The 26,298-nt window shown below is 37.9% G+C and overlaps 2 protein-coding genes across 5 annotated transcripts; both read left to right on the top strand.

Moving 5' to 3' along the window:
* Positions 1-330: 330 nt before the first annotated feature.
* Positions 331-25,921, top strand: cpne1 (copine I). Of its 4 annotated transcripts, XM_053484669.1 has the most exons (17): positions 412-468; positions 3,200-3,283; positions 16,563-16,694; positions 16,781-16,960; positions 17,133-17,207; positions 18,131-18,202; positions 18,298-18,381; positions 18,483-18,572; positions 20,319-20,417; positions 20,511-20,594; positions 20,776-20,835; positions 22,631-22,764; positions 22,882-22,936; positions 23,023-23,074; positions 23,161-23,294; positions 24,933-25,169; positions 25,321-25,921. In XM_053484669.1, exons 3-17 carry the CDS (start codon positions 16,563-16,565, stop codon positions 25,432-25,434), a joined length of 1,602 nt encoding a protein of 533 aa, XP_053340644.1. In that variant the 5' UTR covers positions 412-468; positions 3,200-3,283; the 3' UTR covers positions 25,435-25,921. The 4 variants fall into 4 exon arrangements, with proteins under 4 accessions (XP_053340643.1, XP_053340644.1, XP_053340642.1 ...); XM_053484668.1 differs by lacking the exon at positions 3,200-3,283 and having other exon boundaries at positions 331-468; XM_053484667.1 differs by lacking the exons at positions 412-468; positions 3,200-3,283 and adding an exon at positions 14,396-14,501.
* On the top strand, positions 403-8,376 carry rbm12 (RNA binding motif protein 12). The gene is made up of 3 exons (XM_053484666.1): positions 403-468; positions 3,200-3,283; positions 4,109-8,376. The coding sequence occupies exon 3, from the start codon at positions 4,131-4,133 to the stop codon at positions 6,789-6,791; it is 2,661 nt and encodes an 886-aa protein (XP_053340641.1). The 5' UTR covers positions 403-468; positions 3,200-3,283; positions 4,109-4,130; the 3' UTR covers positions 6,792-8,376.
* Positions 25,922-26,298: the final 377 nt, after the last annotated feature.

Here is a 26,298-nt window from a genome sequence, read left to right as displayed (position 1 = left end):
TTTAAACACCCCAGACCAAAACCATGCGCAATAATAACTTCACCACAAACATAATCCTCCAAATTATGTAAATTGGATGGCATTAGATAAAAGACCTGTATTTCTGTTTCATGCTTGTATTTTTAGTATATATTTGCATGTATATATTTTTTAGTATATATTTTTATTATATATATATACATATATATATATATATATATATATATATATATATTTTTTTTTTACAGGAACCGATAGAGGGCGCTGAGTGAAGGAGAATCGGGGGCGTGGTTTCATGGACACGCCCACCGCTCCGGCGGCTTGTTGGTCTTTGTAGTCAGTGTGTGCGCGCGCGCCGTCGCTGAGCGCTTTCCCCCATACAGAGATGAGTGTGCAGGCGACGAGAGCGTGCACGCGCAGAGGAGACCTCGGGTTTTAGTACCAAATCCCAAGCAACCAAACTAATCTGTTTTAAAGCAGATATTTTCGGTAAGGATGTTCAGAGGACAGCTAACCATTACAGATTACTTCTTTTGCACTGTAGATGATCACGGCGTTGACGCCATTTGCAAGACTGCACATAAACATGTCCGGGGTTTGCGTAGGTCAGACTGGAAGAGAAAAAATGAGAGAACTAGGGTTTTTTTTTTTTGTTGCATGGTGTTCGGGGAAAGCAGTTTGACGTTGTATTTCCTTTGCTGTTTGGTAGATGTTGTGTGTTGCACTGTGTATACGTGTGTGTGTGTGTGTGTGTGTTTGCGCAGAGAGAGCCGATGAGCTGTAACTGGGTGCCAGTAGCGCTAGCTGTTGTTTCAGCAGACTGACTGCTGCGCCATTTTGTCATCGTCGGTGTGTCTCAGCTCGATGTGCCATGTGATTTCAACACGCGAAATCCTTCTCCTTATATCAGTATTTCTGCACACCAGGCTGTGTATTGATTATTGTTTTCCGCTTCCATACAGGTGTGAGTACTTGTTTCCCCCCTGATCCTGATCTTGTGTGTCTCTGGCTTGGTTGATCCTCTGATCCTCAGTGCTGGCTTTGTCTGGGATTCCTGTCTCTTTCTAGTTTTTACACACTTGTCTGATCAGATACTTGGTTACATTTTCTTTCTTTCTTTTTGTTGTTGTTGTTCTCTTTTCAAACTGTAAAAATGTATCAATTACTTTCTACGGTTATTTAACGGTTAGCTCTTTTGATGTTTTTTTTTCCTCCCTTCTCCCTTTGATGACGTCATAGTGTGTCTTGTATTATGAGCCTCATGCTCTGCCATAAGCAGACAGGGATTTCCTATCATGCTGATTCCTCGCTCCTCAGAGTCTGTGTGTGATGGTCAGGGATTTGCTGATTTGTTCTTGTTGTCTCCATCTATGACAATAATAAAAACTAGCAAGATACACAGATCAAATGATGCAGAAACAAACAGTAAATCAAGTAGAGTCATCTTCACAATTATGTATTTACTTATTAATAAATACTTCCCTTTTGTGGTTTAAGGAATTTTGCAGATGGATTTTTTTTGTTTGTTCTTTTTTTTACTTGACAGAGCGGAGCGTTCAGTGCGTATGTTGGCCACGTCGCTGAATGAAAAGTAATGATGTTTTATTGTTTATTTGATTGTTTATTAGGTTTCTAAAACAGCAGCTCTAAAAGTATTGCTGGCTATAATGCATCTCCCTTGTTTATTGTTTTTATTGTGAAGATGTACGCAGGGATTTGTGCGCCAGATGTTGACGTTTTCAGCAAGAAAAGTGCAGTAAGGCGTTTATTTAGCTTTATTTTTGGAATGAGTCTTCAGTATCGTTGCTTTATTAGTTCTCTATATTTTTCCACACAGATGAGCTTATTTACACTTGCATCGTTCTCTATAACAAGCATTGACTCGGCGAGAGACGGTAGTGTTGCTATGACATAAATGTGAACCCGCGTCACAGGCGATATTGATATTTGATTGTATTTATAAACAAATACCGCAAATTGCTTTCTGTAAGCAGAATTAAACATTTATGCATATAATGCTAAAAGCACTTCAGGTGGTAGCAGACCTCTACTTTGTCAAAGCACTTTCACAGTTGGGGCACTATTTTTTTTTTATTAGGGCAACAACTATGAACCAAGCAGGGTAAAGATCATCATGCGGTTCCTTTAAGACATGTAACTCCAGCCGGCCGCATGTTTTTAGAACTGCTGCTCACACAGCGTTACAGATTACACAGTTACCCGACTACAGATGGCTGTAGCATCACCTGGGAATCGAACTTGAGATCTCTCGGTGAAGGAGCGAACTTGTTTCCGTTACGGAACTTGCAAATGTCTAAACTTGTAATAGCTACACTACATCAAATGTTAGAAAAGAAAAGCAAACATTTCAAAATATTTGAGTCAAAATGCACTGGCAAAAATTGACACATTCTACACATCTGAATGACCCAGCATGTGGAAGAGGGGTGTGTATGTGTGCGTTTTGTGTTTTTCCCCTAAATTTGCTGCACCTGCTTTTAGAATTTTATAATTATTTTTAATATACTTTAGATTTTAATACTTTTGCCCTTTTTGACGCCTACACCATACTGTTGATGTGCATTTTGAAGACTCTTGTACAATTCTCTGATATGAGCGTTCATATCATTCATTTAGTTTTATTTGTGGAGTCTCAGTTGCCCTACATGTAAAAAAAAAAAAAAAAGTAAAATATGCATTTATGCATTTTGAGATTGACAGTTTTAGTAAAGCTAAGGGTAGCCGGTTCATCCTACCTGTACACTTTGCAGCTGGTGTTGTGTACAAGTAACACAGGGGCTCATGGTTTTTCTTATGCATTAGAATTTAATTTTAACAAGACTGGTAAAATGCATGAAATGGTTATATCCATTTGACCTTTATTTAAATTTATTAATTTTTTTCATTTCCTTCATCTTTGAGAATCTTTGACCCGTTCAAAAGTGATAATCTTGGTTTTGCTCTTCTGCATGCTTTTCTGCCAATTTAGTTTTTCAATAATATATGTTAACTTTAAAACCTGGCAAAGGCTTTTGCAGCTGGCCAGATGTCTGGTGTGAATTGTGATGTAAATGAATGAACCCTGGATTTCAACTATGTTATGCCAAAAAGCTTGAAATAGCTGCTGCTGAATGGTGTAGTAGAACATGCACACTGGGCGCTGTTGGTTACTTTGCTGTTTGCATTGATGTTTTTGCCTCCGTTTATTCTCTTATTACAGTCAAGAGTTGATTTTAAATGATTGACGACAGGATTGGCTTGGGTTTCGTCCTCAACTTGTAACGAACCACCGCTAATTATACAGGTAAGAACTTGCGTAGCCTTTAGTTCATTAGACACGTTTAAGATTTTTCTTGTACATGTCTCTTTGTTTACTTGGTGAATTGTATTCATACTAAGATTTATTCTGCATAAAATACAATATTGCTTGTGATCAAAATGTTATGCTGCTATATTTTGAGAAATACCTGAATCCTGAGTTGTTTGCTGGATTAATTTTTTTTTTTCTGAAACATAGCTACTGAGCTATAGAATTTCACTATTCTTGCTCATTTCCATTTAAATAATATGGAATATTGTGGACCATATTTATGTTTTGTGAGCAGCTAACTTGGCTTTTATTTATGCTTAACAACCGACAATTTCCAACTGATATTGTTGCTAGGGGTTGATTAAGATTTGTAGACGTTTCTATATTTAGTAAATTGGGTAAATAATGTTTTTTTTTTTTTTTTAATAATTAATATCCAAGCTTTTAAAAAAGTGTGGTCAAAATTAATTTTAAACTATATCTGTCCTCGGTTGAAATTGGCTTTTTGTACACAGTGGTGTACTTGTGGGACCCACATGTGGAAGAATTGAAGCCTTTTGGCATTAGCTATGTTATTATATTTATGATTTTTATGATGTGAGCTCATTGAGAAGAAATCATTGTTTGATTGGTTTTATTTATGGAGAAATGACTGCATTTGTTTTTGCTGTTTTCATTGTGATTGCTCAAATGCTTCATGTACAACCAACTTTCATCCTCTCCATTCTATGGTTTTTAGGCTGCTTTGTGTGACTTTGTCCTACTAACTGCTTTGTCCTTCACCCTAGCCTGATGGTCGTTGCCTTCTTTCATCTACAGGTGTGCGTTATAGCACCTCAGCATGGCTGTGGTCATCCGTTTGCAGGGCCTCCCTATTGTGGCGGGCACCATGGACATTCGCCATTTCTTCTCCGGTCTGACAATCCCGGATGGTGGCGTGCATATTGTAGGGGGTGACCATGGTGAAGCTTTTATCGTGTTCGCAACAGATGAAGATGCAAGGCTTGGAATGATGCGCACAGGGGGAACGATCAAAGGTTCCAAAGTGTCCCTCTTACTTAGCAGCAAAACTGAGATGCAAAACATGATCGAGTTGAGCCGCAGGCGTTTCGAAACTGGAAATGCAGATGGGGCTTCAGGAAATAGTAATAGGTCAGGGCCTCCCAATATTACTGGAGGAACTGAAAGGGGTAGCTTGCCAACCACTGCACAAGGTTTTAGTAATACCACTTCAACAGCAACCACAGCTGTCTCTGTTAATGAGCCAGTAAGCAACAAAAGTGCTCCAAGCTTTCCCTCTACAACTGTAGGTAACATGCCTACAAACTTTAATAATTTCAGCAGCCCAAATCTTAGCATGGGGTCGACCATGACTACTGCCATGTCCTCCTTAAGTACTGTACCTCCTCCAATACCCCCCTTGCCTACAATGCCAACCTTACCCCCTATGCCACCCATGCCAGTACCACCACCAGTGTCCACATTACCCCCAGTACCAACTGTAAACCCTTTAACATCGGTGCCACCAGTTCCTCCCATGGCTCACATGCCACACCTCTCAGCACTCCCTCCTTTTAATCCTGGTGTTCCCCCGCCAGTTGGACCTGTTGCTGCCTCAGGACCACCTTTGTCCCTTGGAAGTCCAAATGCAATGTTTCTTAACCCCCTAAACCCTTTAAATCCACTTAGTCTCCAGGCCCATTTAAAATCGCAACTAATGAACCCTGACGAGTTGTACATACAAGTACATGGTCTTCCTTACAGTACGTCTGAAATTGAAGTTGGAGATTTTTTTCATGGATTACCGATTGACTCTATTCGAATACTTCGAGATGGTCTTGGCAGGAGCAGTGGCAGGGCTTTGGTTAAATTTTTTACACCCCAAGATTCCTTTGAAGCTCTTAAACGAAACGCTGGCATCATAGGCCAAAGGTATATTGAAATATCTCCTTCTTCAGAGAGACAATGGAGAGATGCTCTCGGAGCAGGTGTGGAGCAGCTTAAAGTTAGTATCGACTCAGAACAGAGTCGCCATCATCGTGGAAGCGTTACTTCCGCTTCCCCTTCTAGTCGAGATCGTGCTAGGTCACGGTCACCTCATAAACAAGAGTTCTGTGTGTATTTAAAAGGGCTCCCATATGAAGCAGAAAATAAACAGATATTTGAGTTTTTCAAAAACCTGGACATTGTTGAAGACAGCATTTACATTGCATATGGACCCAATGGGAGGGCGACAGGGGAGGGCTTTGTTGAGTTTAGAAATGAAATGGACTACAAAGTTGCTCTTGGATGCCACATGCAGTACATGGGAAGTCGATTTATACAAGTGCACCCAATCACAAAAAAAAACATGTTTGAAAAGATTGATGCAATTCGCAAAAGAATGCAGGGCTCCCAGGGGGATCATAAAGGAAGCTCATCTGAGGGTGGGAAGGGTGCTCGAACTTGTGCTCACATAACAAATATTCCCTATAATGTGTCAAAGAAAGATGTACGTCTGTTTTTAGATGGAATTCAATTGTTTGAAGACAGCCTGAAAGTACTAGTTGATGGAAATGGTAATGGCCTTGGCCAAGCGGTGGTGCAGTTTAAATCCGAGGAAGATGCTCACAAAGCTGAACGATTGCACAGGCAAAAGTTAAATGGCAGAGATGCTTTTGTCCACTTGGTAACATATGAGCAGATGAAGGAGGTTGAAAGAAACCCTCCCCCTCAGTCAAAGCGGGGACAAAAAGCTCAAAATAATTCCCTTGCACATGCGCATGCCCAGGCGCAAGCCCAAGCTCAGGCCCAAGTGCAGGCACAAATCCAAGCTCAAGCACAGCATGCTTTCCCAGGAATGACTGGGGAGGAGTTCAATTTTCTTAGAAGTGCTGTAGGTAACCTTGGCAATGGCCCTCCTTTTGTCAACCCATTTGCTGCCCCAGGTAATGGCTTAGCAGGCCCACCACCTCTGCCTCCATTAGGTGCAGCTTTGGGTGATGTTTCTCTTTCTGTTCCTCCCCCTATTGTTGGTGGGCACTTACCAGGGCCTGTCCTGGAACCCCCTGTTTTCCGCCCTGGTAGCAACAGTGCGCCTCTTGGTTTTGTTGGTGCCCCAGAGAGCTTAAGAAGCATGCCATCATTTGATAATGGATCTTCAAGAAAAGGTGCAGGTCAAAATCGTGGTGGAAACCAAAATCGTTCTGCAAGTTCTCAGCCTGCCTTTGGACCATCCTCTGAAAGTCCAAGGCCATCAACCACTGGTGGTGCAGGGAACCCACGACCCACCATCGTTAAAATTCAAAATATGCCTTTTACTGTCACGGTTGATGAAATATTAGATTTCTTCTATGGTTATAAAGTGTTGCATGGCTCGGTGTGCCTTCAGTTTAGTGAGAAAGGGCTGCCTACAGGAGAGGCAATGGTCGCATTTGATTCCCATGATGAAGCAATGTCTGCTGTTATGGACTTAAATGATAGGCCTATTGGTGCAAGAAAAGTAAAAATCACTATGGGATGAAGGAAATCATGACAAAATGGACATGCAGTAAGCTTAGAGTGGTGTAACAACTTTTTTTAAATCTGATGATGGTAGATTAATCACGAAGGTAGATCCAAGAGAAATAAAATTATGTTGACTCTTTTAAAGTGTGATTGTAGCAAACTATGAAGGGGTGGTTTATTGTTACTGTCTTTGTCTAAAATGCTTGAGAGTGGGATTCATTCATGTGAGAGGTGAGGGTTTGTAGAATCCCTTATTGCTGACTGATGGCTATGCTGTCATTTCTTTGGCCAATTTCTTCTCTTTCTCTGATTCCCTCTCTGTTCATATACTTTTCCCAAGTCTAGTTTTTGACCTTTTGCGCTACATGTGCCGTATATTTTGTGGTTTATGCTTTTTCAGATTTGGGGTACACCTAATTCTGCCATGGATGGTGTGTATGCCCTTAAAAAGAACTTACCTTTCTATTTAGTTATATTTTCACTCTAGGCAGTAAATGCATGAAAGGGTTTTGTCAGTTGATGTTCCACTTTGAGTGCAAGGTATATTAGGAATAATTTTTACCTGTGAGAAACACAAGATGATGAATGCGATGACTTTATTCACTGTAAATGGATAAGCAGCATTGTTTAATAAATGCAGCAATGTAATGTTTTGTAAATGAAAGCTTTACACTCTTCTTTTTAACTGCTCTCCATCATGTGTATGTGTATTCAACTTACTTTATTGCCGTGACTTATGGTAGCAGTGTTGCTGGTTTTTTTCCTTTTTTTTTTTTCTTTCTTTCTTAAGCTTTGCAATTATTTTGGTATTATTTGCCATTGTACATATTTTTCCAGCATAGTAACTATTTTGTCAATAAAATGACATTCCTGAACTTTTGAATTTGCAAGGTATTGTATTTTTCCCCTGTTCTTCTTGTCCTCTTTCACTCAACAAATAAACAATAAAAATTGTTTTCCTCTGCTGACTTGGATGTTTCACATGTTCCCCTAAAGTTGTATGAAATCCACATTTTCGCTTTTTTGTGTCAGTCTATTTTTGTTTGTTTTTTTGTTCGTTTTACAAAAAGCCATGAATTGTTCTGAAATGAAAAGGTGTTTCTTGAAAAACAACCTATTTCTTAATTTATTTCTTATTTCAACTTGTTTGCATCATGTTTTAAAATGAATTTGTTATATTTTGGAAAGATGAATTTGATAAGTTTTAATAATGTTAATGTGCAAAACTAGCTGAAACTTGTAAACAAGCAGCATCTGTTCTACTTTTGTAGTATACTTGGCTATGGACAATGATGCTGTGGATTGCATGCTACAGAGCCACAGTTTTTTCCAGAGTTAGTTATGGGTTTAACCATCTGAATTACTATATATTATATTATATATTTGGAAGCGTTTTTAATGTTGACCCAAACCCACAGCATGTATTCATCTGGAGTGGGTCTGTATGCGTTTGTTTTGTGAGAAAAGACTTTTTTTTTTTTTTTTGCTTCTTCATGAAGCATTTGACTAAATATACCAGTCCATGATCACCTCCTGTACTGCTAATGCTTCCAGAGAGTTGCACCCATGAAAAAGATCCATAATTAAAGATGCATTATTAACAGCTATTGTTGATTCAGATTTTATACTGATTTGTGTTGGTGTTTTACTATTTGCCTTTTGACTTTGACACTGTGTGCTTAAGATCTGCTTGAGTTGTCTTGGTGCTGAAGGTAAGTTTTATCTAAATCCGGCTTTAAAACTCCGCAATGTTTGATTATCTTTATATGACCGCATACCTGGACATACACCAGCTTTATTTCCAAGACATCTACCATGCGAGTGCCTAAACGTGAAATGGTCATTTACTCAGTTGGCTGTTTTTCTATTTCTTTAAGATGATTGACATCTTTTACTTGAATTCCCTCCTGCTTTGGCTTGTTGCTTCCACCCTGAAAATGGATTGCCATGTTCATGAAGTATAGTCTTCAGTGGATTTGTAATCCCTGACTGGAAAGCTTATGTTTATTTGGTGAATTTCTTTAATGGTTTAAATAATTTTCGGGCACAAATAGATTTTAAGATTTGGTGGACACTTTTGTGCTTCTTATTTAAGCTGAAGTTGAAGATGAAATTTGTGGCAATGCTGTACCCAAAATGTAAAGAGAGGCTAACCTGTGACTGTCCTTATTGTGTAAAGATACGTAATAGGGTAAAACCTTGCTATGCAGGACAGCTATTTTACTCCAGCTGTTGTGCTCGTGCTTCTTTTGGACTAGTGATGGGTAACTGAGTAAATGAAAGCTACTTTCGAAGATTTTATTTTTTGTTACAGCAACATTCCCTGAATATGTCCTCCTGTTTGTTTGTTACCTATGGACTTTGTGCTACAGTTTTAGAAACAATAGATATTAAAGCTTTTAAATGTTATGCAACTAATTCCTGATTCTTGCATTTAGTGCTTTTCCGATGACTTCACAAAGCACAGCAATCTCGGGCTCTTTAAGCAGCAGTGGTTTATTCTAAAATGCCAAAGTGTGGATTTCTAATTTTTAATGTCTGTATAATGGTTGATTTCATAGCTGTAAATACAGGTTTGTAGCGTTGTTTCATGTTTATATATTAGCTATACATAATGTGTTTACTGATATTTTATAAATTTACTCTTAAAGTAATAGTTTTTAAATTTAAAGATTTAGCCAGAGCATTGTAAGGTAATTTTGCTCCAGTTATCAATAATTCACAATTTGCCTCAGTTCAGTGACTTAAGAAAATAGTCCTAGCCAAAGGTTTTGAGAATGACACAAATATTAATTTTCACAAAGTCTTCTGCTTCAGTGTTTTTACAATTTTTTTCGTCATATGTTAGTTACCATGGTGTAAGGAACTATATTTACAACCATTTTCTAAATCAATATATTGATGAATACAACAAATGCCAAAGGTCAATATTTGCAGTGTTGAAAAAAACCCCCCAAAAAACTGCACTTCGCCCTGGCATGCTGTCCTGTGTCATACCAGCAGTGAAGCATCCTGAAGCCATTTGTGTGTTGGGGTTGCTTCTCAGCCAAGGGAGTGGCCTTACCCATAATTTTGACAAAGAACACAGCCATGAATGAGTGGCCCAAAACATCCTCCCAGGGCAACTACTACCAATTACCCCAAAACAGTTTAGTGATAAACAATTATTTTCGATAGAGCACTTTGTGATAACTAAGTGGCTCAAGGAACACAGCATCTCAATTTTGCATGACAGTCTTAATATAATTGTCAATAAAAGCCTTTGACAGTTATGAAATGCTCAATTTCATTTCAGTATACCACAGTAACTTCTGACTTTCACTTTGTGAAAATTCATATTGCTGTAACTGAGGACAACCTATGACTTATTGAATTATTGATGGGGTTTTATGGTCAGATAAGAATCATAACTGGATGGCATGTGGAACTCTTAAAGTAACCATGTGCCGATATAAGATGAGGCTCTGTGGTCCGACAGTTTTATTTTAGCTTGCAGCCATATTCCTATAAAATGTTTAAACAGGATAAGCGAGAAGAACCATTTACCTTTTTTTTGGAGTTAATGTTATAGAGCTTAATTAAGTGCAATCATGTAACTTGTTCCATACTGTAAAAAATATTTTTAAAATTTATTTATATATAATGCATATATAAAATATTTTAAAATAAAATGATGCATGCATTTTTATTTTATTTTTTTTTAGCGTGTAGACTAATGGCTTCACAAACCCAGTATCAAGCTAAAGCATGTTACGAGCAAGGGTAAAATTTATATGTTTAGGGTGTGCTCAGTGATTCTGCTACGTTTGGTGCAGTATTATTATTTTTTCCATAAATAATTATCATTGAAGCATGTTATGTTATTGCTTGCACAATTGTTTTTTAATAATAAAGGAATTCTGCAATATCATTAGGTTAATGAACAATGTACAGATAAGTATAAAGTGCTGGACAGACTTGTAGACTAAAGCTTACTTTATGTGAAGATGAAAAGAGAGCTAATGCTATTTGTACTTCACCACTATAACTTGTAAATGACATCTTAACTTGTGTACAAGTTAAAGAATGCACATTCTTTAACTTCTCATATATCAGTTCGCTTCTTGTTAATAAAGTGACATCACATCAGAATGATCACTTGCCCTGAGCACCTTTTCCTACTTTTTACATAGCCTATAGCTTGTAGCAGTAATTGCTTTTAATTACTCAATACACAGGCAAAATATTAGATTAAATATATAATGTTGACTATAATAATCATAACTACTGTTATGAAAAGGTAGTCAGGGTTAAATTTTTTACTAACAGTGGCTAGCTTGTTGCTAAAGCTACTTGCTAATGTCTGCTGTTGTCCTTGTACTGAAAGTTCAGTCTATAAATGTTTACGGTCCACTATTGTTGTACAGTATCAAAAGCCACTTGGTCCTTTAACACTTAAAGTATGGTAAAAGTAACATGACGGAAAACTTGCCCTTTTACTCGTCGTACTGACTGGACAAAGAAATGTCACTGCATGACTACCAGTTGTAGTAAAAAAAAATGTACAAGTAATATTGGAAACCTTTAATCAACACTTTAACCATATGGTGATAATTAATTAATACCAATTAGAAGGCTTCGTTATTTGGCATTATTGTGATAGAGTGGTGGTTTCACACTGCTATACAGAAATCAGAGCCTTTTTTTTTTATGTCAGGACCTAATTTTTTTTATTTTTAAAATTTGCAAAAAAAATAAATTAAATGCAAAAATGTATGCATAATAAAAATAATGTGCTTAAACTGTATATACAGTAGATACTTGCTGTCCATTTATTTAGGAAAATCTGCATTCCTGCTCATTTATGCAGTTATCCCCTCAGTCAGTCCTTGAGCAAGGGTTTTGTGGCTAGAAACAGTTTGCCCAGTTCAGTTCACCCTGTTGGTAAGGCTATAGTAACTTCTATTACTCTTTACAACCATGGTAGGGTGGGAAGCACCATATTTCATTCATGTCAACCAAGAACAAGACTTTAAAGAATGTGATCAAATCACTGGCACAGATTCATTCAAACTGGAGACTTGAAGATTTGGAAAAATAACCTGGCTTTTTTCTTTTTTTTTTTTTTTTTATATAAATTTTTTTATATAGTTGTCCAGTGTGTGGCCATGATAGCCTTGGATTTTTGTTCCTCTTGTTGTAGTGCATTCATATGAAGCTTTTATGTGCATTCTGGGATGCTTTTCTTTTTTAGTACCATGATTGCTAAACGGCATTGTATGACTTCCTGTAAAAATCCTGGTAATTCAACTCAAATTGTCCTTTTCTTATCAACAAAGTCCAAGACTCTGGACACTGGGTGGCCTTATTCGATTGATTTGCACGATTCGGTGTAAACTCCTAGAATCTATTGTGTACGAAAATGACCCACCATTAGGTTTTAAAATAAGTTTGTTAAACCAGCCATCGTATATCTAACATCAAAGCCACAGTTAAAGCTCACTTTGTGTGGAGATTAACGGAGGGGTAATGCTGCTTATACTTGTAGTTCACTATGTACAATTTGTATTCTTTAATAAATCTTGGATCTTAACTAAAAGATAAAAGTTAAATCTTAACTTGGAATTTTAACTATTCAACTTGTGAAATATCAGTTCCATTCCTGTTTATGGCTTGGCATCAAATGAGAATGATCAAAAGGTAAAATATCCTTTGTCTACTTTGTACGTAGTTTGTAGCAATATTCGATTTAGATTGAATTTAATATGAGCTTGTTAAAGCAGCCCTTGTCTTTTTAGGCCAAAGTTTAAGCTTACTTTATGTGGAGATGAACAGAGGACTAATGCTTCTTGTATGTGTACTTCAATGCACACAACTTGTAAATTCTGTTACAAATGCACTTTTGATTTTTTTAATGCTTCAACTTCCCAAATATCACTTCCCTTCCTGTTTATGGAGTGACATCAAATCAGAAAGATCAAAGGGTAAAAAATATTTTGTCTACTTTGTACATAGTTTGTGGCTTTAGATCGGATTTTAAATAAGCTTCTTAAAGCAGCTCTTGTCTTTCTAACATCTAAGCCACAGTTAAAGCTTGCTTTATGTAAAATGCACAGATGCACATTTTCCCATCCTGACGTTTGGATGATAACGTTGCCTGAAGCTGTTGGTCTGCATCTGTTTGTTTTGTATGCTTTGTGCTGCTGCCACATGACTGGCTTACTTTAAATAACTGCATAAATGATCTGCAGGTGTAAATGAGTTTCTAATGTAAAGTGAATAGTGTGTGCACAATGAATGTTAAAACATAGTCGAAACACAATATACTGTATACACACACACAATTATTTATAAAAAAAAATATGTGTATACATGTGTTTAAAAAGTCCCTTCAAACCAAAAATATTCGTTTAATGTAACTCATAATTATTCTCACTTTGTAGTTCTTTCTTAAATCTTGCAAAATTTCGCAATGTGATTTTAATGTCACCGGAATAGCTGCTTACAATTTTTGATGAACTTAATCTATGTATTTATCGTCAGCTTCAAAAACGTGCTCCACTAGAAAAACATGTATTTTAATGGTTCACTTTTTCACCCAAAAACACACGGCTGACTTTAGGCAGAGAGCTGTACAACAGACTGATGCCCATCAACGAACTCCAGTACTATTACTGCAGAGAATTTCTGAATGCGAGTGCAAGCGACGATGATTGGGTCCAAGCACCTGTGCACGCGCTGCCTGGGCACAGCAGAAACACAGTGGACACATGCATTGATACCATTAGGACATTGCCCGAAAATTCCCCCTACTCTAAAATTAAGACACCCATAAACTCTATTTGAACTGTTTGAGAGATCAAAAAATTCCTTCACAATTTTGCATCCTCGGTGTCTTGATCACATCGGCTCGGTTTGGTGGCGATCGTATAAATCCTGTAGAAGTAAATCGAAGTCCATTGGGTGCGTTTTGCAAACAACCCAAAATAACATCCTGACTTCCTGTAGGGTAGAGCCCTTGACATGCACAGCGAAAGCATGAGATCTAAATGTGTACCGGGTTTCGCATGAATCCATGCAAGTGTGTATGAGCTAAGCAGCAATATATCGGGCTCGGCCACTCAGGTGTGCTAATGGTAGCGCGTTCACACCTGTGTGCTGATTTTCATGACTTTTTGAGCAAGTCCCTTAAAAACCTTGGATAATGGAAATAAAAAAATCCTTAGAGGAACAAAAGGGCATGTCACACACTGATAACATTGAGTGCTTGGGTCATCTTTAATCCCATTATTTAGTTGTAATAAAACTTTAATTAAACCGTGAATATTGTTCCACGTGACACACGTTTGGCTCCTTCACCTCTCACAAACTGGTTTAGGTTGGACTTCTGTGTGCTATTATTTAATTATAATGATTTTTTACTTTTTTTTGCTTTCTGTGTGAAATTCGCTAAGGTTAGCAGGAGACAGCTGTGTATGTGTGTGTCAGAGAGATATGAATGAACCTGTGTGGAATGTTGCTCAGCTCGAGTGTGGTAGTGCTAGTGCTGCAGCAGCAGCGCGCGGGCGTGATTGACAGTTGAATTGTCCAACAGGAAGGCTGCGTTTGCCGACCAATAGCGTCACGCGTGTGTGTGTCGCGGGGTAATGTGCCACACCTTCGTTTTCGCACAGCAGCTTGCTTGCTAAAACACTTCGACAGCGCTTGGTACTGCGGGGAGAAAGTTCTTTTCGTGCGAGTAATTAAGGTCAGACTTGCGATCTTATGTGCTGATTTTTATTTTGGTAATAATCTGTATGAATGACTAGTGTGTATGTGTATTTAACAGTGTGTGTTTACGCACATCCGGAAGTACCACCTATCTTCATGGTTGTGCTTTTGTAGGTTTTATGTTTATGGATTTAATCTTGCCATTGTATGCGATTTCATAGTTTTGAGTAAGTATTCAGTGTGTTAGAAACAGTTTTTTTTTTGAGCTGGTAGTACTGCTGATATGTATGGTAAGGAAGTCAGGGCAGAGCTGTTGTGGTTTATGGGTGAGTGTGGTTTGGCACACAGTGAGTCACACACACGCACACACACAAAGTTGTTTAAGTTCATCTGGAAAGTAATCTGGATTAACATGGAGGGAGAAAACTATGTCCAGACCTGCCATTGGCAACGTTCATTACTGTGATGTTTACTTCAAAGGATACATTGTATGCATTCTATTTTTGTTTGTTCCATTTATGTATCAAATTCTGTATTACGTAATGCAAAGTATCCTTTCATCTATCTGGATGCATCTATAAAATGTAGCACACCTGTTAACCTAGTGTACTGTACACACTCAGACTTATTTAAGATGCAAGTTATGCTTGTAGGCGGCAGTGTAGCTGTTAAAGATGAGCGCACATCAAGTTGAAAGGATGTGAATGAAGGAAAATCCGCCTCGATTTTACGGTTTAGGAACCTGGGTGTTTTTTGTCGCCCTCTGTTGACGAAACATCGGAATACACTTCCTCTCCTTGGGTGTGTATGTCTGTTCAGTGACCATGGTGACAGTTTTGTAGGTTAATAATGATCAAAATAATGTGCTGATCCAGACCTTGTACAATAACAACAACTATAAGATAATAATAATTAGAATTTTATTAATCCCAAACAGAAATTGTAAATTGTAATCCCAGTTAGGAAAGTGCGGATCAGCGTGCAGGGGCAGCCAACAGCACATAGGGTTATGGGCCTTGCTCAAGGGCTCAACTTGGCGGTGTTGGGGCTTAAACTCCCAACCTTCCGATCAGAAATCATGCCTTTCTCTCTATAGACAATGGTACTGTATTTCCTGCATTGTATAAAGAGGATATAATGGTCTCTACCTAATCTTACCAACCGAACGCTGGTGCGGCAGCTTGTTTTACAGCCAAGCAGAAACCACACCTAAAGGGTTAATGAAGGCCATGACCAGCTGACTATACCGGTAGAAGAAAATCCTGCCTGGGTGGAATGAAAACCTGCAGCCACGCCTAGGATATATAATTTGGGGATTAACCTATTGTTTACTTGGAGCTTTTACATTGTGCTTTAAAACGTGACTACAGAATGATCACCCTCCCAAAATAGCACTAGAGTTTTCCCGATTTTTGAGGCATTTAGGCACGTTTTTAAGTTGTCTTTTCACGCACATTGTGGAAGAAAAATGAATGGCTTGTGGAAGAAAAACCTGTTTGTTTTAATGACCTGGCCTGAGCACTGCAGCGCAAAGATAAAACTGTCAAAGGACAGTGGGAGCATTACGTTAAACACTATCAGTTAAGATTATCTTGACTTTACAGTGCTTTTGGACGTTGTGAAGAAATCATATTGTACTTGAAGGCTTTCGGTTTTTTACGTTGAGCCACATTCCTGTATAGGAAAACAGTCCCATATAGTAATGCTCCAAATCTAATTTTTTTTTCCAATGGTGACCAGACAGTAGGTGCGACAGAGATCAAACTCCAGTGAGGAATGCTTCCTCCCTCTACTTAGGCAAGACAGATGATCTCAGTTGGCCTAATTGTAACCATTTCGTTAAGCTCATATCTCAAGAACCACAAGGTCTCTAAATCCACCCACTAAAGCTTTAATCTAAATAGCGTAATTTATTAATTTTATACCCCACTTTAAATCGTGATACTTGCAGAATCGCAATACTATTTAAGTTGGGACATGGTGCAATTTTTAATAGCTACCGATCACCTATGTTTTCATTCATTCAATCATTGGTGTATTTATCTCCACATGCAGTATGTTTACCACCACCACCTTTTTTGTGTGTGTTTGTGTGTAGATGGCAACCCAGTATGTGACCAAGATTGAGCTCGCCATATCCTGCAAGAACCTTCTTGACAAAGATGTTGGCTCAAAGTCAGACCCTCTGTGTGTTCTGCTGCAGAGCGCGGGGGACGACAAATGGACCGAGGTATGCAATGCTATAAATGTGGGATTTAATGGGGTTTAGTCGAGGAGTGGTGTGCTTGTGACACTAATTCTTTTTGTGAATTGTAGGTGGACCGCACAGAGACAGTGGTTAACTGCCAGGACCCGGAGTTTTCCAAAAGACTGTGCATTGACTACTACTTCGAGAGGGTGCAAAAACTAAAGCTGTGCATCTACGACATCGACAACAAATCTGTCGACCTGAAAGATGACGACTTCTTGGGGGGGTTCGAATGTACCCTTGGCCAGGTATCATCAGTTTTACATGCCGCATACCGTATACCGTGAAGCTTTGAGTTGGTTTCACTTTTCCCCAACAAAGCATATCTAGTATTCCCTAACTGTTAGTGCAATGTTATGAAATATCTGTAATGGTGATTGGTGGAATGTTTGCAATCTGCATGTATTATTTTTGTCTTAGGTTGTGTCTAATAAGAAGATTACCAACCCCCTTCAGCTTAAACCAGGCAAACCTGCAGGCAAAGGCACAATAACGGTATACTTAAATTTTTTGCCTTTTTATTTATGTGATAAATAGCATATAATAATCCTTCAACGTTTTATTAAAAAAATTATCATTTTGAAGTGTTTTGAAACATTTAATGCTAACTTTTTGCAGGCCTTGCACTCCGTAAGCCCACGCTGGTAATTCTCCTAGCACCTGCATGCTTCAGTGTGAAATCTTTATCTGTTTGACTGTGCACGATAGTTTTTGTAGCCTGCCTTTTTAAAAACTTTTCCATTTCAAGAGTACCATTTGCCTGCTGAAGGCAAACATACTGCATTTTTGGTGACTTTTCCTTATGAACAGTTGTGCAGAACTTTTCTTTACTTTCACCTATGACGTGCAGTGCTTATTATGAACAAATAGGTTACAAATAGGTTTTGTCAGTGTGAGTTCTTAGCACTAGTGATAAATGTGGTGTGTGTAACATGATCATCATGTGGATTATAGTATTAGAAGATATATGTAGCTGCACGTTTTAATATGCTACAAGATTATCTTTACAGTGCCACATTTGAGCCCTTGAGCAAGGCCTTCAACCCTCAACTGCTCAGATGTGTAATGAGAGAAAAATGTAAGTCACTCTGGATAAGAATGTCTGGCAAATGCCTAAGTGTCTTTATGCATTCTTACATACCCTGAATTATGAATAGTCTAGCAGTTAGTTAGGAGTCTAAGCTTATTTACCTTATGTCCAGCCAAGAACTGAATCTGGAAAATGGAGCATAAAAAAAAGTGTGATCTGACGCATTGGTTCCACCATAAAGCTACCAAACCACCATAGGAAAACGGGCTACTAGCTAGCTCGGCTATGTTTGCTAAATGGCACAGCAAGCCACTATGCTCGCTAGCTAATATTCTCAACAACAGGTATTTATTTCCAAAGTTTTGCCCATGATTTTCCTTTTTTGCAGATTGTGGCAGAAGAAGTGAAGGACAACCGAGCGATTGTGATGGAAGTAGAAGCCAGGAACCTGGACAAGAAGGTAAAGGTTTTAGTCGTCTCTCAATACTATCTTCTTATGAAGTCAATAATTTTGTATACATGTGTGTGTATAATTTTTTCCTCTTATATTTGTAGGATTTGTTTGGCAAATCCGATCCTTTCCTGGAGTTCTTCAAGCAGGCTGATGATGGCTCATGGCAGTTGGTTCACAGGACTGAGGTGCCGATTCACTTCCTGTTATGTAACTTTGAGAACTATTTGAGTTTCTGGATTTTCTTTGCTTTGAATATGATGTCTTTTTCGTTCCCCTTTAATTCCAGGTCATTAAGAACAATTTAAACCCATCCTGGAAGAAATTCTCAGTTTCCATACATACATTCTGTAATGCAGACCTGAACAAGCCTATTAAGGTAGGGCCAACAGCAGGCATCTTTCCAGTACACACCCTCCATTGTTACATAATGTGTAACCCAAAATATAAAGAATGATGTTTAGCAGTTATTACTCGTATAGAGTATGAGACGGTATCAAGACGTTTCGAGACTAGTTTTGTAACACAACACGCCAACAGATGGCAGCACAATGCTGCACACACACACACGGAGCACCGACCTTCATAAGTCAGCGTGCCAAAAGATATCAACCTGTGTACATCGGGAGCTGTGCAGCCGGTGCTATTCTGACCATGTCAGTTACCACTTGTGCTACTTCATCATGGACTGCGAATTAAAACAAGAAGCGTAAGTGAAATTTATGAAACTGTGCAAATCTGCCACTGAGACGTTTGACATTATCCTGCAAGTTTCTGGCGATGCTGCAATGGTTCGTTTAAGTTGTTTTGAGTGGCACGCACTCTTCAAGAGCAGAAGAACATCACTGAAAGACAATGAGAGATGAAGAAGACCTTGGGTCTTGTGAAACTTGGGTGTGTGGGTACGACCCTGAGATGAAGCCACAGTCTTCACAGTGGAAGAGGCCATCATCTCCACACCCGAGAAAGTCGAGGCAGATCTGCAACTCAACCAAGTGCATGAGCATTGTACTTTTTTTTTGTTTTTTCTGCTGTTGGTTAGTAGACAGTGACAAGGAGGACACCACTTCTCCAGATAAGCCCGCTTGCCCTTTGCAAATGCTCATCTGGACAAGATGGTCAGATGAAACAAAAATTTTATTTATTGGCCACAATGATGTAGCCTTCATTTGGCGTAAAAAAGGAAAAGGACCCAAAACACACAGCAAACGTGGTGAAGAAATGGTTAGTAGACAAAAACATTAACTTCTTGCAGTAGACCAGCCAGAGTCCTGACTTGAATCCAATTGAGAATCTGTGGAGGAAACTAAAGACTGTGATGGCAATGGCAAGGAGACCCTCCAACCTGAAAGACACTGAGCTCTTCACTGAAGATGAATAAAAAATACTAGTGGAGACATGCTGGTCAGTGATTATAGGAAGCGTTTGATTGCTGTAATAGCCAACAAAGGCTTTTCTATTGATTATTGAGAAGGGTATGAATAATCTTGAACATGCCACTTTTTGTTCAAATGTAAATAAAAGATGAGTAATAATTTTTTTTTCCACAATGATGCCTTTTGTACATCGTCTCATTATCTTCTGGGAGAAGAGTCAGGAAAGGGCTATAAGACCATATCTAAGAACTAAAAGTTCTCGGAAATGCGATTAAAAATGACGCATTTATCTCTAATGTGTCATTTCTAATCAAGAAAAAAAAACTTGCTGGTTGAAAAAAAGTAACTTTAAGTCAGAATTTGCCTGGGGTATTAATAATTTTCTAAGTATTAATAATTAAAGATCAATGTCTTAAATTTACTATAGGTATCTTTAGACATATAGTGTCATTTTAGTGTATACATGTTTAAAGTTTTTGCATTTCTGAACCTGGAATCTGAGTCCGAGCTAGAGTAGAGCGGTGCCACGTTTGCCTCCAGAAAGTCTTCTTGTGTTAAATGCATTAATAGATCAGTCCCTGTATGTCTCACTGCTAGGTGGCTTGTTATGATAAGGATGAAGACACCAGCTCTGACCTAATAGGAGAGTTCACTTGCACTGCAGCCAGCCTGCTGGAGGCTAAGGACCAAGGGGTGAGCAGCTGCACCATGCCCATCTAAACGTTTTGTCTCTGACTTGCTCCCCTTAGGTCCACTGCTCTGATCATGATAACGATGGCTCACACGATCTCATTGGCGTTTTTCAAACTAAAGTGGATGAGCTTCTGAAAGTAGACAGTGGATCTACGGTGAGACAGTCTTCAGTAACAGCTTATTTTACACTCTCCTGTCTCGCACCTTTCATCGTGTTTTTGTTATGAGTGTTCTGGTAATGCTTGCAGGTGGAGTTTGAGTGTATTCACCCCGAGAAGAAGAAGAAGAAAAGCTATAAGAATTCCGGCGTTGTCCGTTTCAAATCCTGCAAGGTGTGTATGTCGTCGGGTCTTTTATTATTATTATTATTATTATTATTAATAATAATAATAATAATAATAATAATAATCATCTTTTTATGTCAGGTTTTAAGGTTTTTTTTTTTTTTACATTAGATTTTCTTTCTTTAGATATTTTTTTGCATGTTATGTCATAATGCACTATCGCCTGCAGATAGAGACGCAGTATACGTTCCTGGACTATGTGATGGGAGGTTGCCAAATTAACATCACGGTAAGATTACTGCCCCATATACAGCTTCTTAATACCATACGCTGCTTTTAACGTCAAAGAAATGAATGATTATTGCTTAATATATAGTTGTATTTAAATTAAATAATAAAAAAAAGTTGTATGATTTGTTTTTAAAATAAATATTATTATACCTCATAGGTCCTCATAGGTCCACTGATGCCACATAATATATTCATACAGTACATACCCCTGAATTGTAGAATTACAATAATGTCCTCTGAAAGTATTGGAAAACTCTGAAATTTTTTTTTGCTGTACACTGAAGACATTAAAGATGAGTACGGTGATTTGATTAGAATTAGATTAGAACTTGAATTTCCTGATTTGAACTTGAAGTTCATCTGATCTAGATGCCCAGGTATGCTCAGGTAGGTGGTAGAATTATTTAAACAGTTAATAGATAAGAGGGAAAAAAACATCAAGTACAAAAACCGATAGGCTTAAACTATGCAAAAATTGCACCGAGTCGGCACAAACCTAACAGCACTACCAGGTGAACTGCATAAAATTAATAAACAATTATATTTTAGTTAATTGGTGACGGAATCATTAGAACCTCTATTTATCTGTGAGCCAGTGCATGGAACCAACAATTGAAAATACATTGTCTCTCTTTTGTATTTGTCAGTTTTGATTTAATCAGTCTAATTAAATTGTAATTGTTGAATGGCCCTATTGGCTCGGCCTGGTGAGGTCGCGTTCACCCTACAAGAAATAAAAGCGTGACGCTTTTTTAAATCTTGCTTAGACATAAGGTCTCTATGTTTTAGATATTAGAATGTTATAGTTACCGCTTAGATGTTTTCCACTAAACTTAGAAAGCTCGTTAGTGATGGTGCTTACCCGCAGTCAAGGACAAAGTGCCTGCCTTTATTTTATTGGCAGAACTAATTACAGTAGAACCTTGGCAAATGAATTGAATCCGTTCCGGAGACGAGTTCTAAGATCTAATAACACCAGAATTGTTTAACTTACTTGATCATTATTCAGAACATACAGGTAAGTTAGTCTTTATACAAATGCCATAAGTGGAAACCAGCTTAAAATTTGAGAAGGAAATGATCTATTAAAAATATTTTTTTTTTGCTGATTTAGGACGTTTCCAGGAACTTTTAGTTCTGCTATTTTACAAAGAAATTCCTTCAATCTATTTGGAGAAACCAAATTGTGCAACAAGACATTGACCTAAAACACACAATCAACAAAAAGGACTAAATCAGTGGGAAAAAATGGAAGGCAACCACCAGACCTTCAACCACTTGAGCTTACATTTCACACACACCCTAATCCCCCCAAACAAACCAAAATGGAAATAAGCTTGGAAAAACCATAGTTTATAATAGTAATAATAATAATAATAGTTTTACTGTTAAAATATCTGAGTGGCGCAGTGGTAAAGTGCTGTCTCCATCATCCGGAGTTCGATCACAAGAAGCGGATGTCCTCTAAGTGCGTTACGGCACTCCCAATGGTGTGTGAGCTGTTCGAAAAGATGGCGGTGACTGGCGTCACGTGATTCGGAGGAAACGCGTGATAGTCTTCTGCCCTCCCTGGCCGTTGGAGTGCCCCTTGATGGGCAGTGCCCTAATGACGGATGGGAGTTGGACATGACTAAATTGTCAAAATGTCTTCAGTGTACAGCAAGACCGGTTGAATTGGTCTTGTTTCAATACTTTCGGAGATGATGTACGCATATGAAGCCCCCCTGATAAGATTAGCCCTACTGACAATAGTGCAGTTCTGTAGGGAAATCTCAGACTTGTGCTTGTTATAGGTGGGTATCGACTTCACCGGCTCAAACGGGGATCCTCGTTCCAAAGACTCTTTGCACTACCTGAGTCCTGACGGGATTAACCAGTACCTCAGTGCAATCTGGTCTGTGGGCCTTGTGGTCCAGGATTATGATGCGTAAGTGCATAAGGTCTATTTAGCAGAGCTTCAACTTGTTTTTTGTTTTTTTTTATCTTTCTGCTTTGGCACTATTTGAAGGCAGTAACGATCATTAAATGTACTTTACTTTTCTAGGGATAAATTGTTTCCTGCTTTTGGGTTTGGTGCTCAGGTGCCTCCAAATTTTGAGGTTAGAAAAAGTTCAATTTTCTCTTATCTCACTAGATGCATGTGTGTGTTTAAACATAAATAACTGCATATGATTCAACTTTACAGGTGTCCCATGAGTTTCCTCTGAATTTCAATCCCAGTAATCCTTACTGCAAAGGTACGAGTCATTAGTCTCGTTCGACATTGTTGACCTATAAAAAGTGATATCCGTTTGTTCAGGATTATTCCTGTGTTTTTCTGCAGGAGTGGAAGGCATCATACAGGCGTACCGCAGTGTTCTACCACAGCTGCGTCTCTACGGCCCAACTAATTTTTCCCCCATCATCAACCATGTGGCTCGTATCGCTGCAGCAGCAGCTCAGCAGCCAAATGCAGGGGTAAGGTGAAAGCTTCTTTTAAAAGGAAGTGTCTGTGAACATTTTTCGCCCGCTCAATTTAGAAACTGTAACAGATGTAACTCTGTGTAGTCGATTTAAAGATCAAAAATATGCAATTTGCACTGACAAATGACAAATATTAAATGTGGGGAGGGTAAATTTTAGGGCTGCGTGATTTGAGTAAAAATTCACATTTGACCAAAACCATGGTACTAAAAAGTGTCTTACCTAGGTGAAAAAAGGGAATTTTCAGATAGGATCATGTAACACCATTTTGCATAATACGGAATGCTTTTTATCTCCTGATCAATGCTTCGTTTTTTGTAAACATACATACATGTTTATATTTATAACAGCTAAATTGCTAAATACAATTCCATGCCCTTTTATGTAGTGTCCGTAACTTTTTCAATTCAAATCTTCCGATGATGTTCATTGTCATTCAGATGAAACTTGGGCAATTTAAATTTCACATGAAAATCTGAAAAAGTGTATTATTCTAAGATGCAAAATTAAGATATTACAACATGAATTTGACATGGTTACGGACACTACAGTTTTTTTGTTTTTTTAAGCTTTTACCAAAGGGGGTAGATAAATTCCATCTGCTCCTTTCTGATCATGGATATGTAAAGGAAAACTTAAATGAGTTGTATGAGTCTTGTACAAATAATGCATTTACATGAAAGGAATAAAATAAATGATGATGATGACCATAAACCAATTTAAGCAACACTTGGTCACTTACAGGTCATATCCTTCTGACACCAGCCTATACCAATTTTAGTATCAATACTCATATAGAAATATGATTAATTTGCATTTTAAATGATTATACAGTAGTTTGAAGCGACACAGTATTATGCTAAAAATGGCCATTTTTGGAGCACATATAAAATCATCTCTCCAAAACAGCTGAAGTTAGCAACTTAAAGTTTTTAGGGAAGCAAGATTGGTCACTTCCATGTTGCATAAACTTTTTTGCAGTAGCTTTTTTTGCACACATTATCTGTATAATTAAGACGTTTGTACCATGAACTATTAAATGCATCCCTTAGTATTTAAACTTAATAATATATATAGGAGTAGCTGTATGAAGTTAACTTATTTTTCTGGGTTTATTAGTTTTTGAAATCTGTCAGTCACAACATGCCCACAATGATCTTTCAATAAGTCTAACATCTAACAACAGATTTTCTCAGATCTCTCCGTCATTTTCTTGTTGATCCCTACAAGTGCTTCATAGGAATTATTTATATTAATATTCAAAATGAGCCTTTCCTGGATACCAAACCACACACGCAATTAGTTTAAAACACACAGTGCATTGATGAATAAGTTTCAGCATGTTCAGGAAAAAAACAACAACACATGACTTACTGACTATGCATACATTAATTAATTATATCTTGGATAATCACATGGTTAATATTGCAATTTAGATTTCTATAAGATTAATCGTTTTTCTTTCCTATACCAATCAGTGTAAACTTGGAGTTCGTAAAAACAGCCACTGGTTTTAATGATGTTTATTCAGTTTTATTTGTAACGAAATGAATGAGCAAATCTGTAGTTATTTAAAAGGTTGCTCTTAGCTTGTCCTCACACTGATGATTTTTGTCCTGCTCTCACCCTCAGCAATATTTCGTGCTTTTGATCATAACTGATGGAGAGATTACTGATCTGGACCAGACCAAGCAGGCCATAGTCAACAGCTCGAAGCTCCCAATGTCCATCATCATTGTGGGTGTTGGTGAGGCAGACTTTAAGGCCATGGAGGTACTCGACGGAGATAAAGGTGTCCTTAAATCTCCCACCGGAGAGCAAGTATTAAGAGATATAGTCCAGTTTGTGGCTTATAAAGACTTTGCCAAGGTATGTGTATCATCTCATAGGTCTTTTAGTTGAGCTGCTAATTGCTTGTTAATATGAAATTATGTAATGCATAGTAACAGATGCAGTGTTTTTAATTATGCATGATATGTTTATTTATTTATTTAAAATTAAATGCTGTTTTTCTCTACAGGCTCCCAAAGAAGCTCTGGCCCAAAGTGTTCTTGCCGAAGTGCCTGGTCAGCTGGTGTCTTACTTCAAGATGCGGAATCTGAACCCGGTCAACCCCCCTGCTCCTAGGAAATAAAGGATCGGGAGGACCATCAAGTTCAGGGGAGAAAAAAGAACATTCATGAAGACCTTTTTATATTATGCAATTTAAATAATGCATGCCTTCATTAACCATAGTTTCTGCTAATCTTTTCCCGCTGTTTCACTGTTCACACTTTCCCCCCAATGTTAAAGCAATCATCAGTATTGGTTTCTATGCTGTGGATTATACACTTTTTTTATTTTTTATTATTATTGTTATTTAGCCCCTTAATCACGATTCAATTCATGTAAAACACATGTTCTTGTTAAACTCCTCTTAAAATGTTTTGGTCTGTCTGTTCTTCCACTCTTGTGCATCTTTGTGATCTTTTGATGACGTCAGGTTTTTGCATCCACGGATTCAGATAATTAATGTCTTCGGCATTCCAGCTCAATTAGAATGTTAAATTTGCTGCTTTAAGGAAACGATTACATTAAAGTGCTCGGTTTCGATCATCAATGCAGCTGTGGATGTGCTGCTTTTTCCCTTTTCTAGGATGTTATTTGTAAAAAGTAAAAGCAATTTTTTATGTTCCAACCAACATGCTGCTCTGCTCTAGAAATGCATTTTAAAGGGAACAGGAAAGTTTTCAATGAAACTTTTTTTTTTTTTGGCTTTGTGTTAAGCCACCCTACCTAACACCACTGTGTGTTTGTGGCATGACAAATCACTGTCACAATTTCATAGCACTAGAATGAAGACGAATCTTGTATGCTGGCTTAAAATGACATGCACTTTCTAGTTCATTTATGGTAAATGATTATCATATACACTAAGCATTTTTCAATGTTTAGTAGAACCAAAGTCCAAATATAAGTGAAAATTATGAACTTTATTCCATTATAGTATATAATATTG

This window comes from Clarias gariepinus, chromosome 23 (genome assembly GCF_024256425.1).
Source record: "Clarias gariepinus isolate MV-2021 ecotype Netherlands chromosome 23, CGAR_prim_01v2, whole genome shotgun sequence".
NCBI lineage: Eukaryota > Metazoa > Chordata > Actinopteri > Siluriformes > Clariidae > Clarias > Clarias gariepinus.
This window is presented reverse-complemented; position numbering and strand designations above follow the sequence as displayed.

Excerpts from the sequence above, each read along its gene's own strand:
- rbm12 (XM_053484666.1), top strand. The coding sequence starts at position 4,131 with ATGGCTGTGGTCATCCGTTTGCAGGGCCTCCCTATTGTGGCGGGCACC.
- cpne1 (XM_053484668.1), top strand. The coding sequence starts at position 16,563 with ATGGCAACCCAGTATGTGACCAAGATTGAGCTCGCCATATCCTGCAAG. Across the intron at positions 17,208-18,130 it reads CAGGCAAAGGCACAATAACG|ATTGTGGCAGAAGAAGTGAA; the intron begins GTATACTTAAAT and ends CCTTTTTTGCAG. Across the intron at positions 18,203-18,297 it reads CCAGGAACCTGGACAAGAAG|GATTTGTTTGGCAAATCCGA; the intron begins GTAAAGGTTTTA and ends TTATATTTGTAG.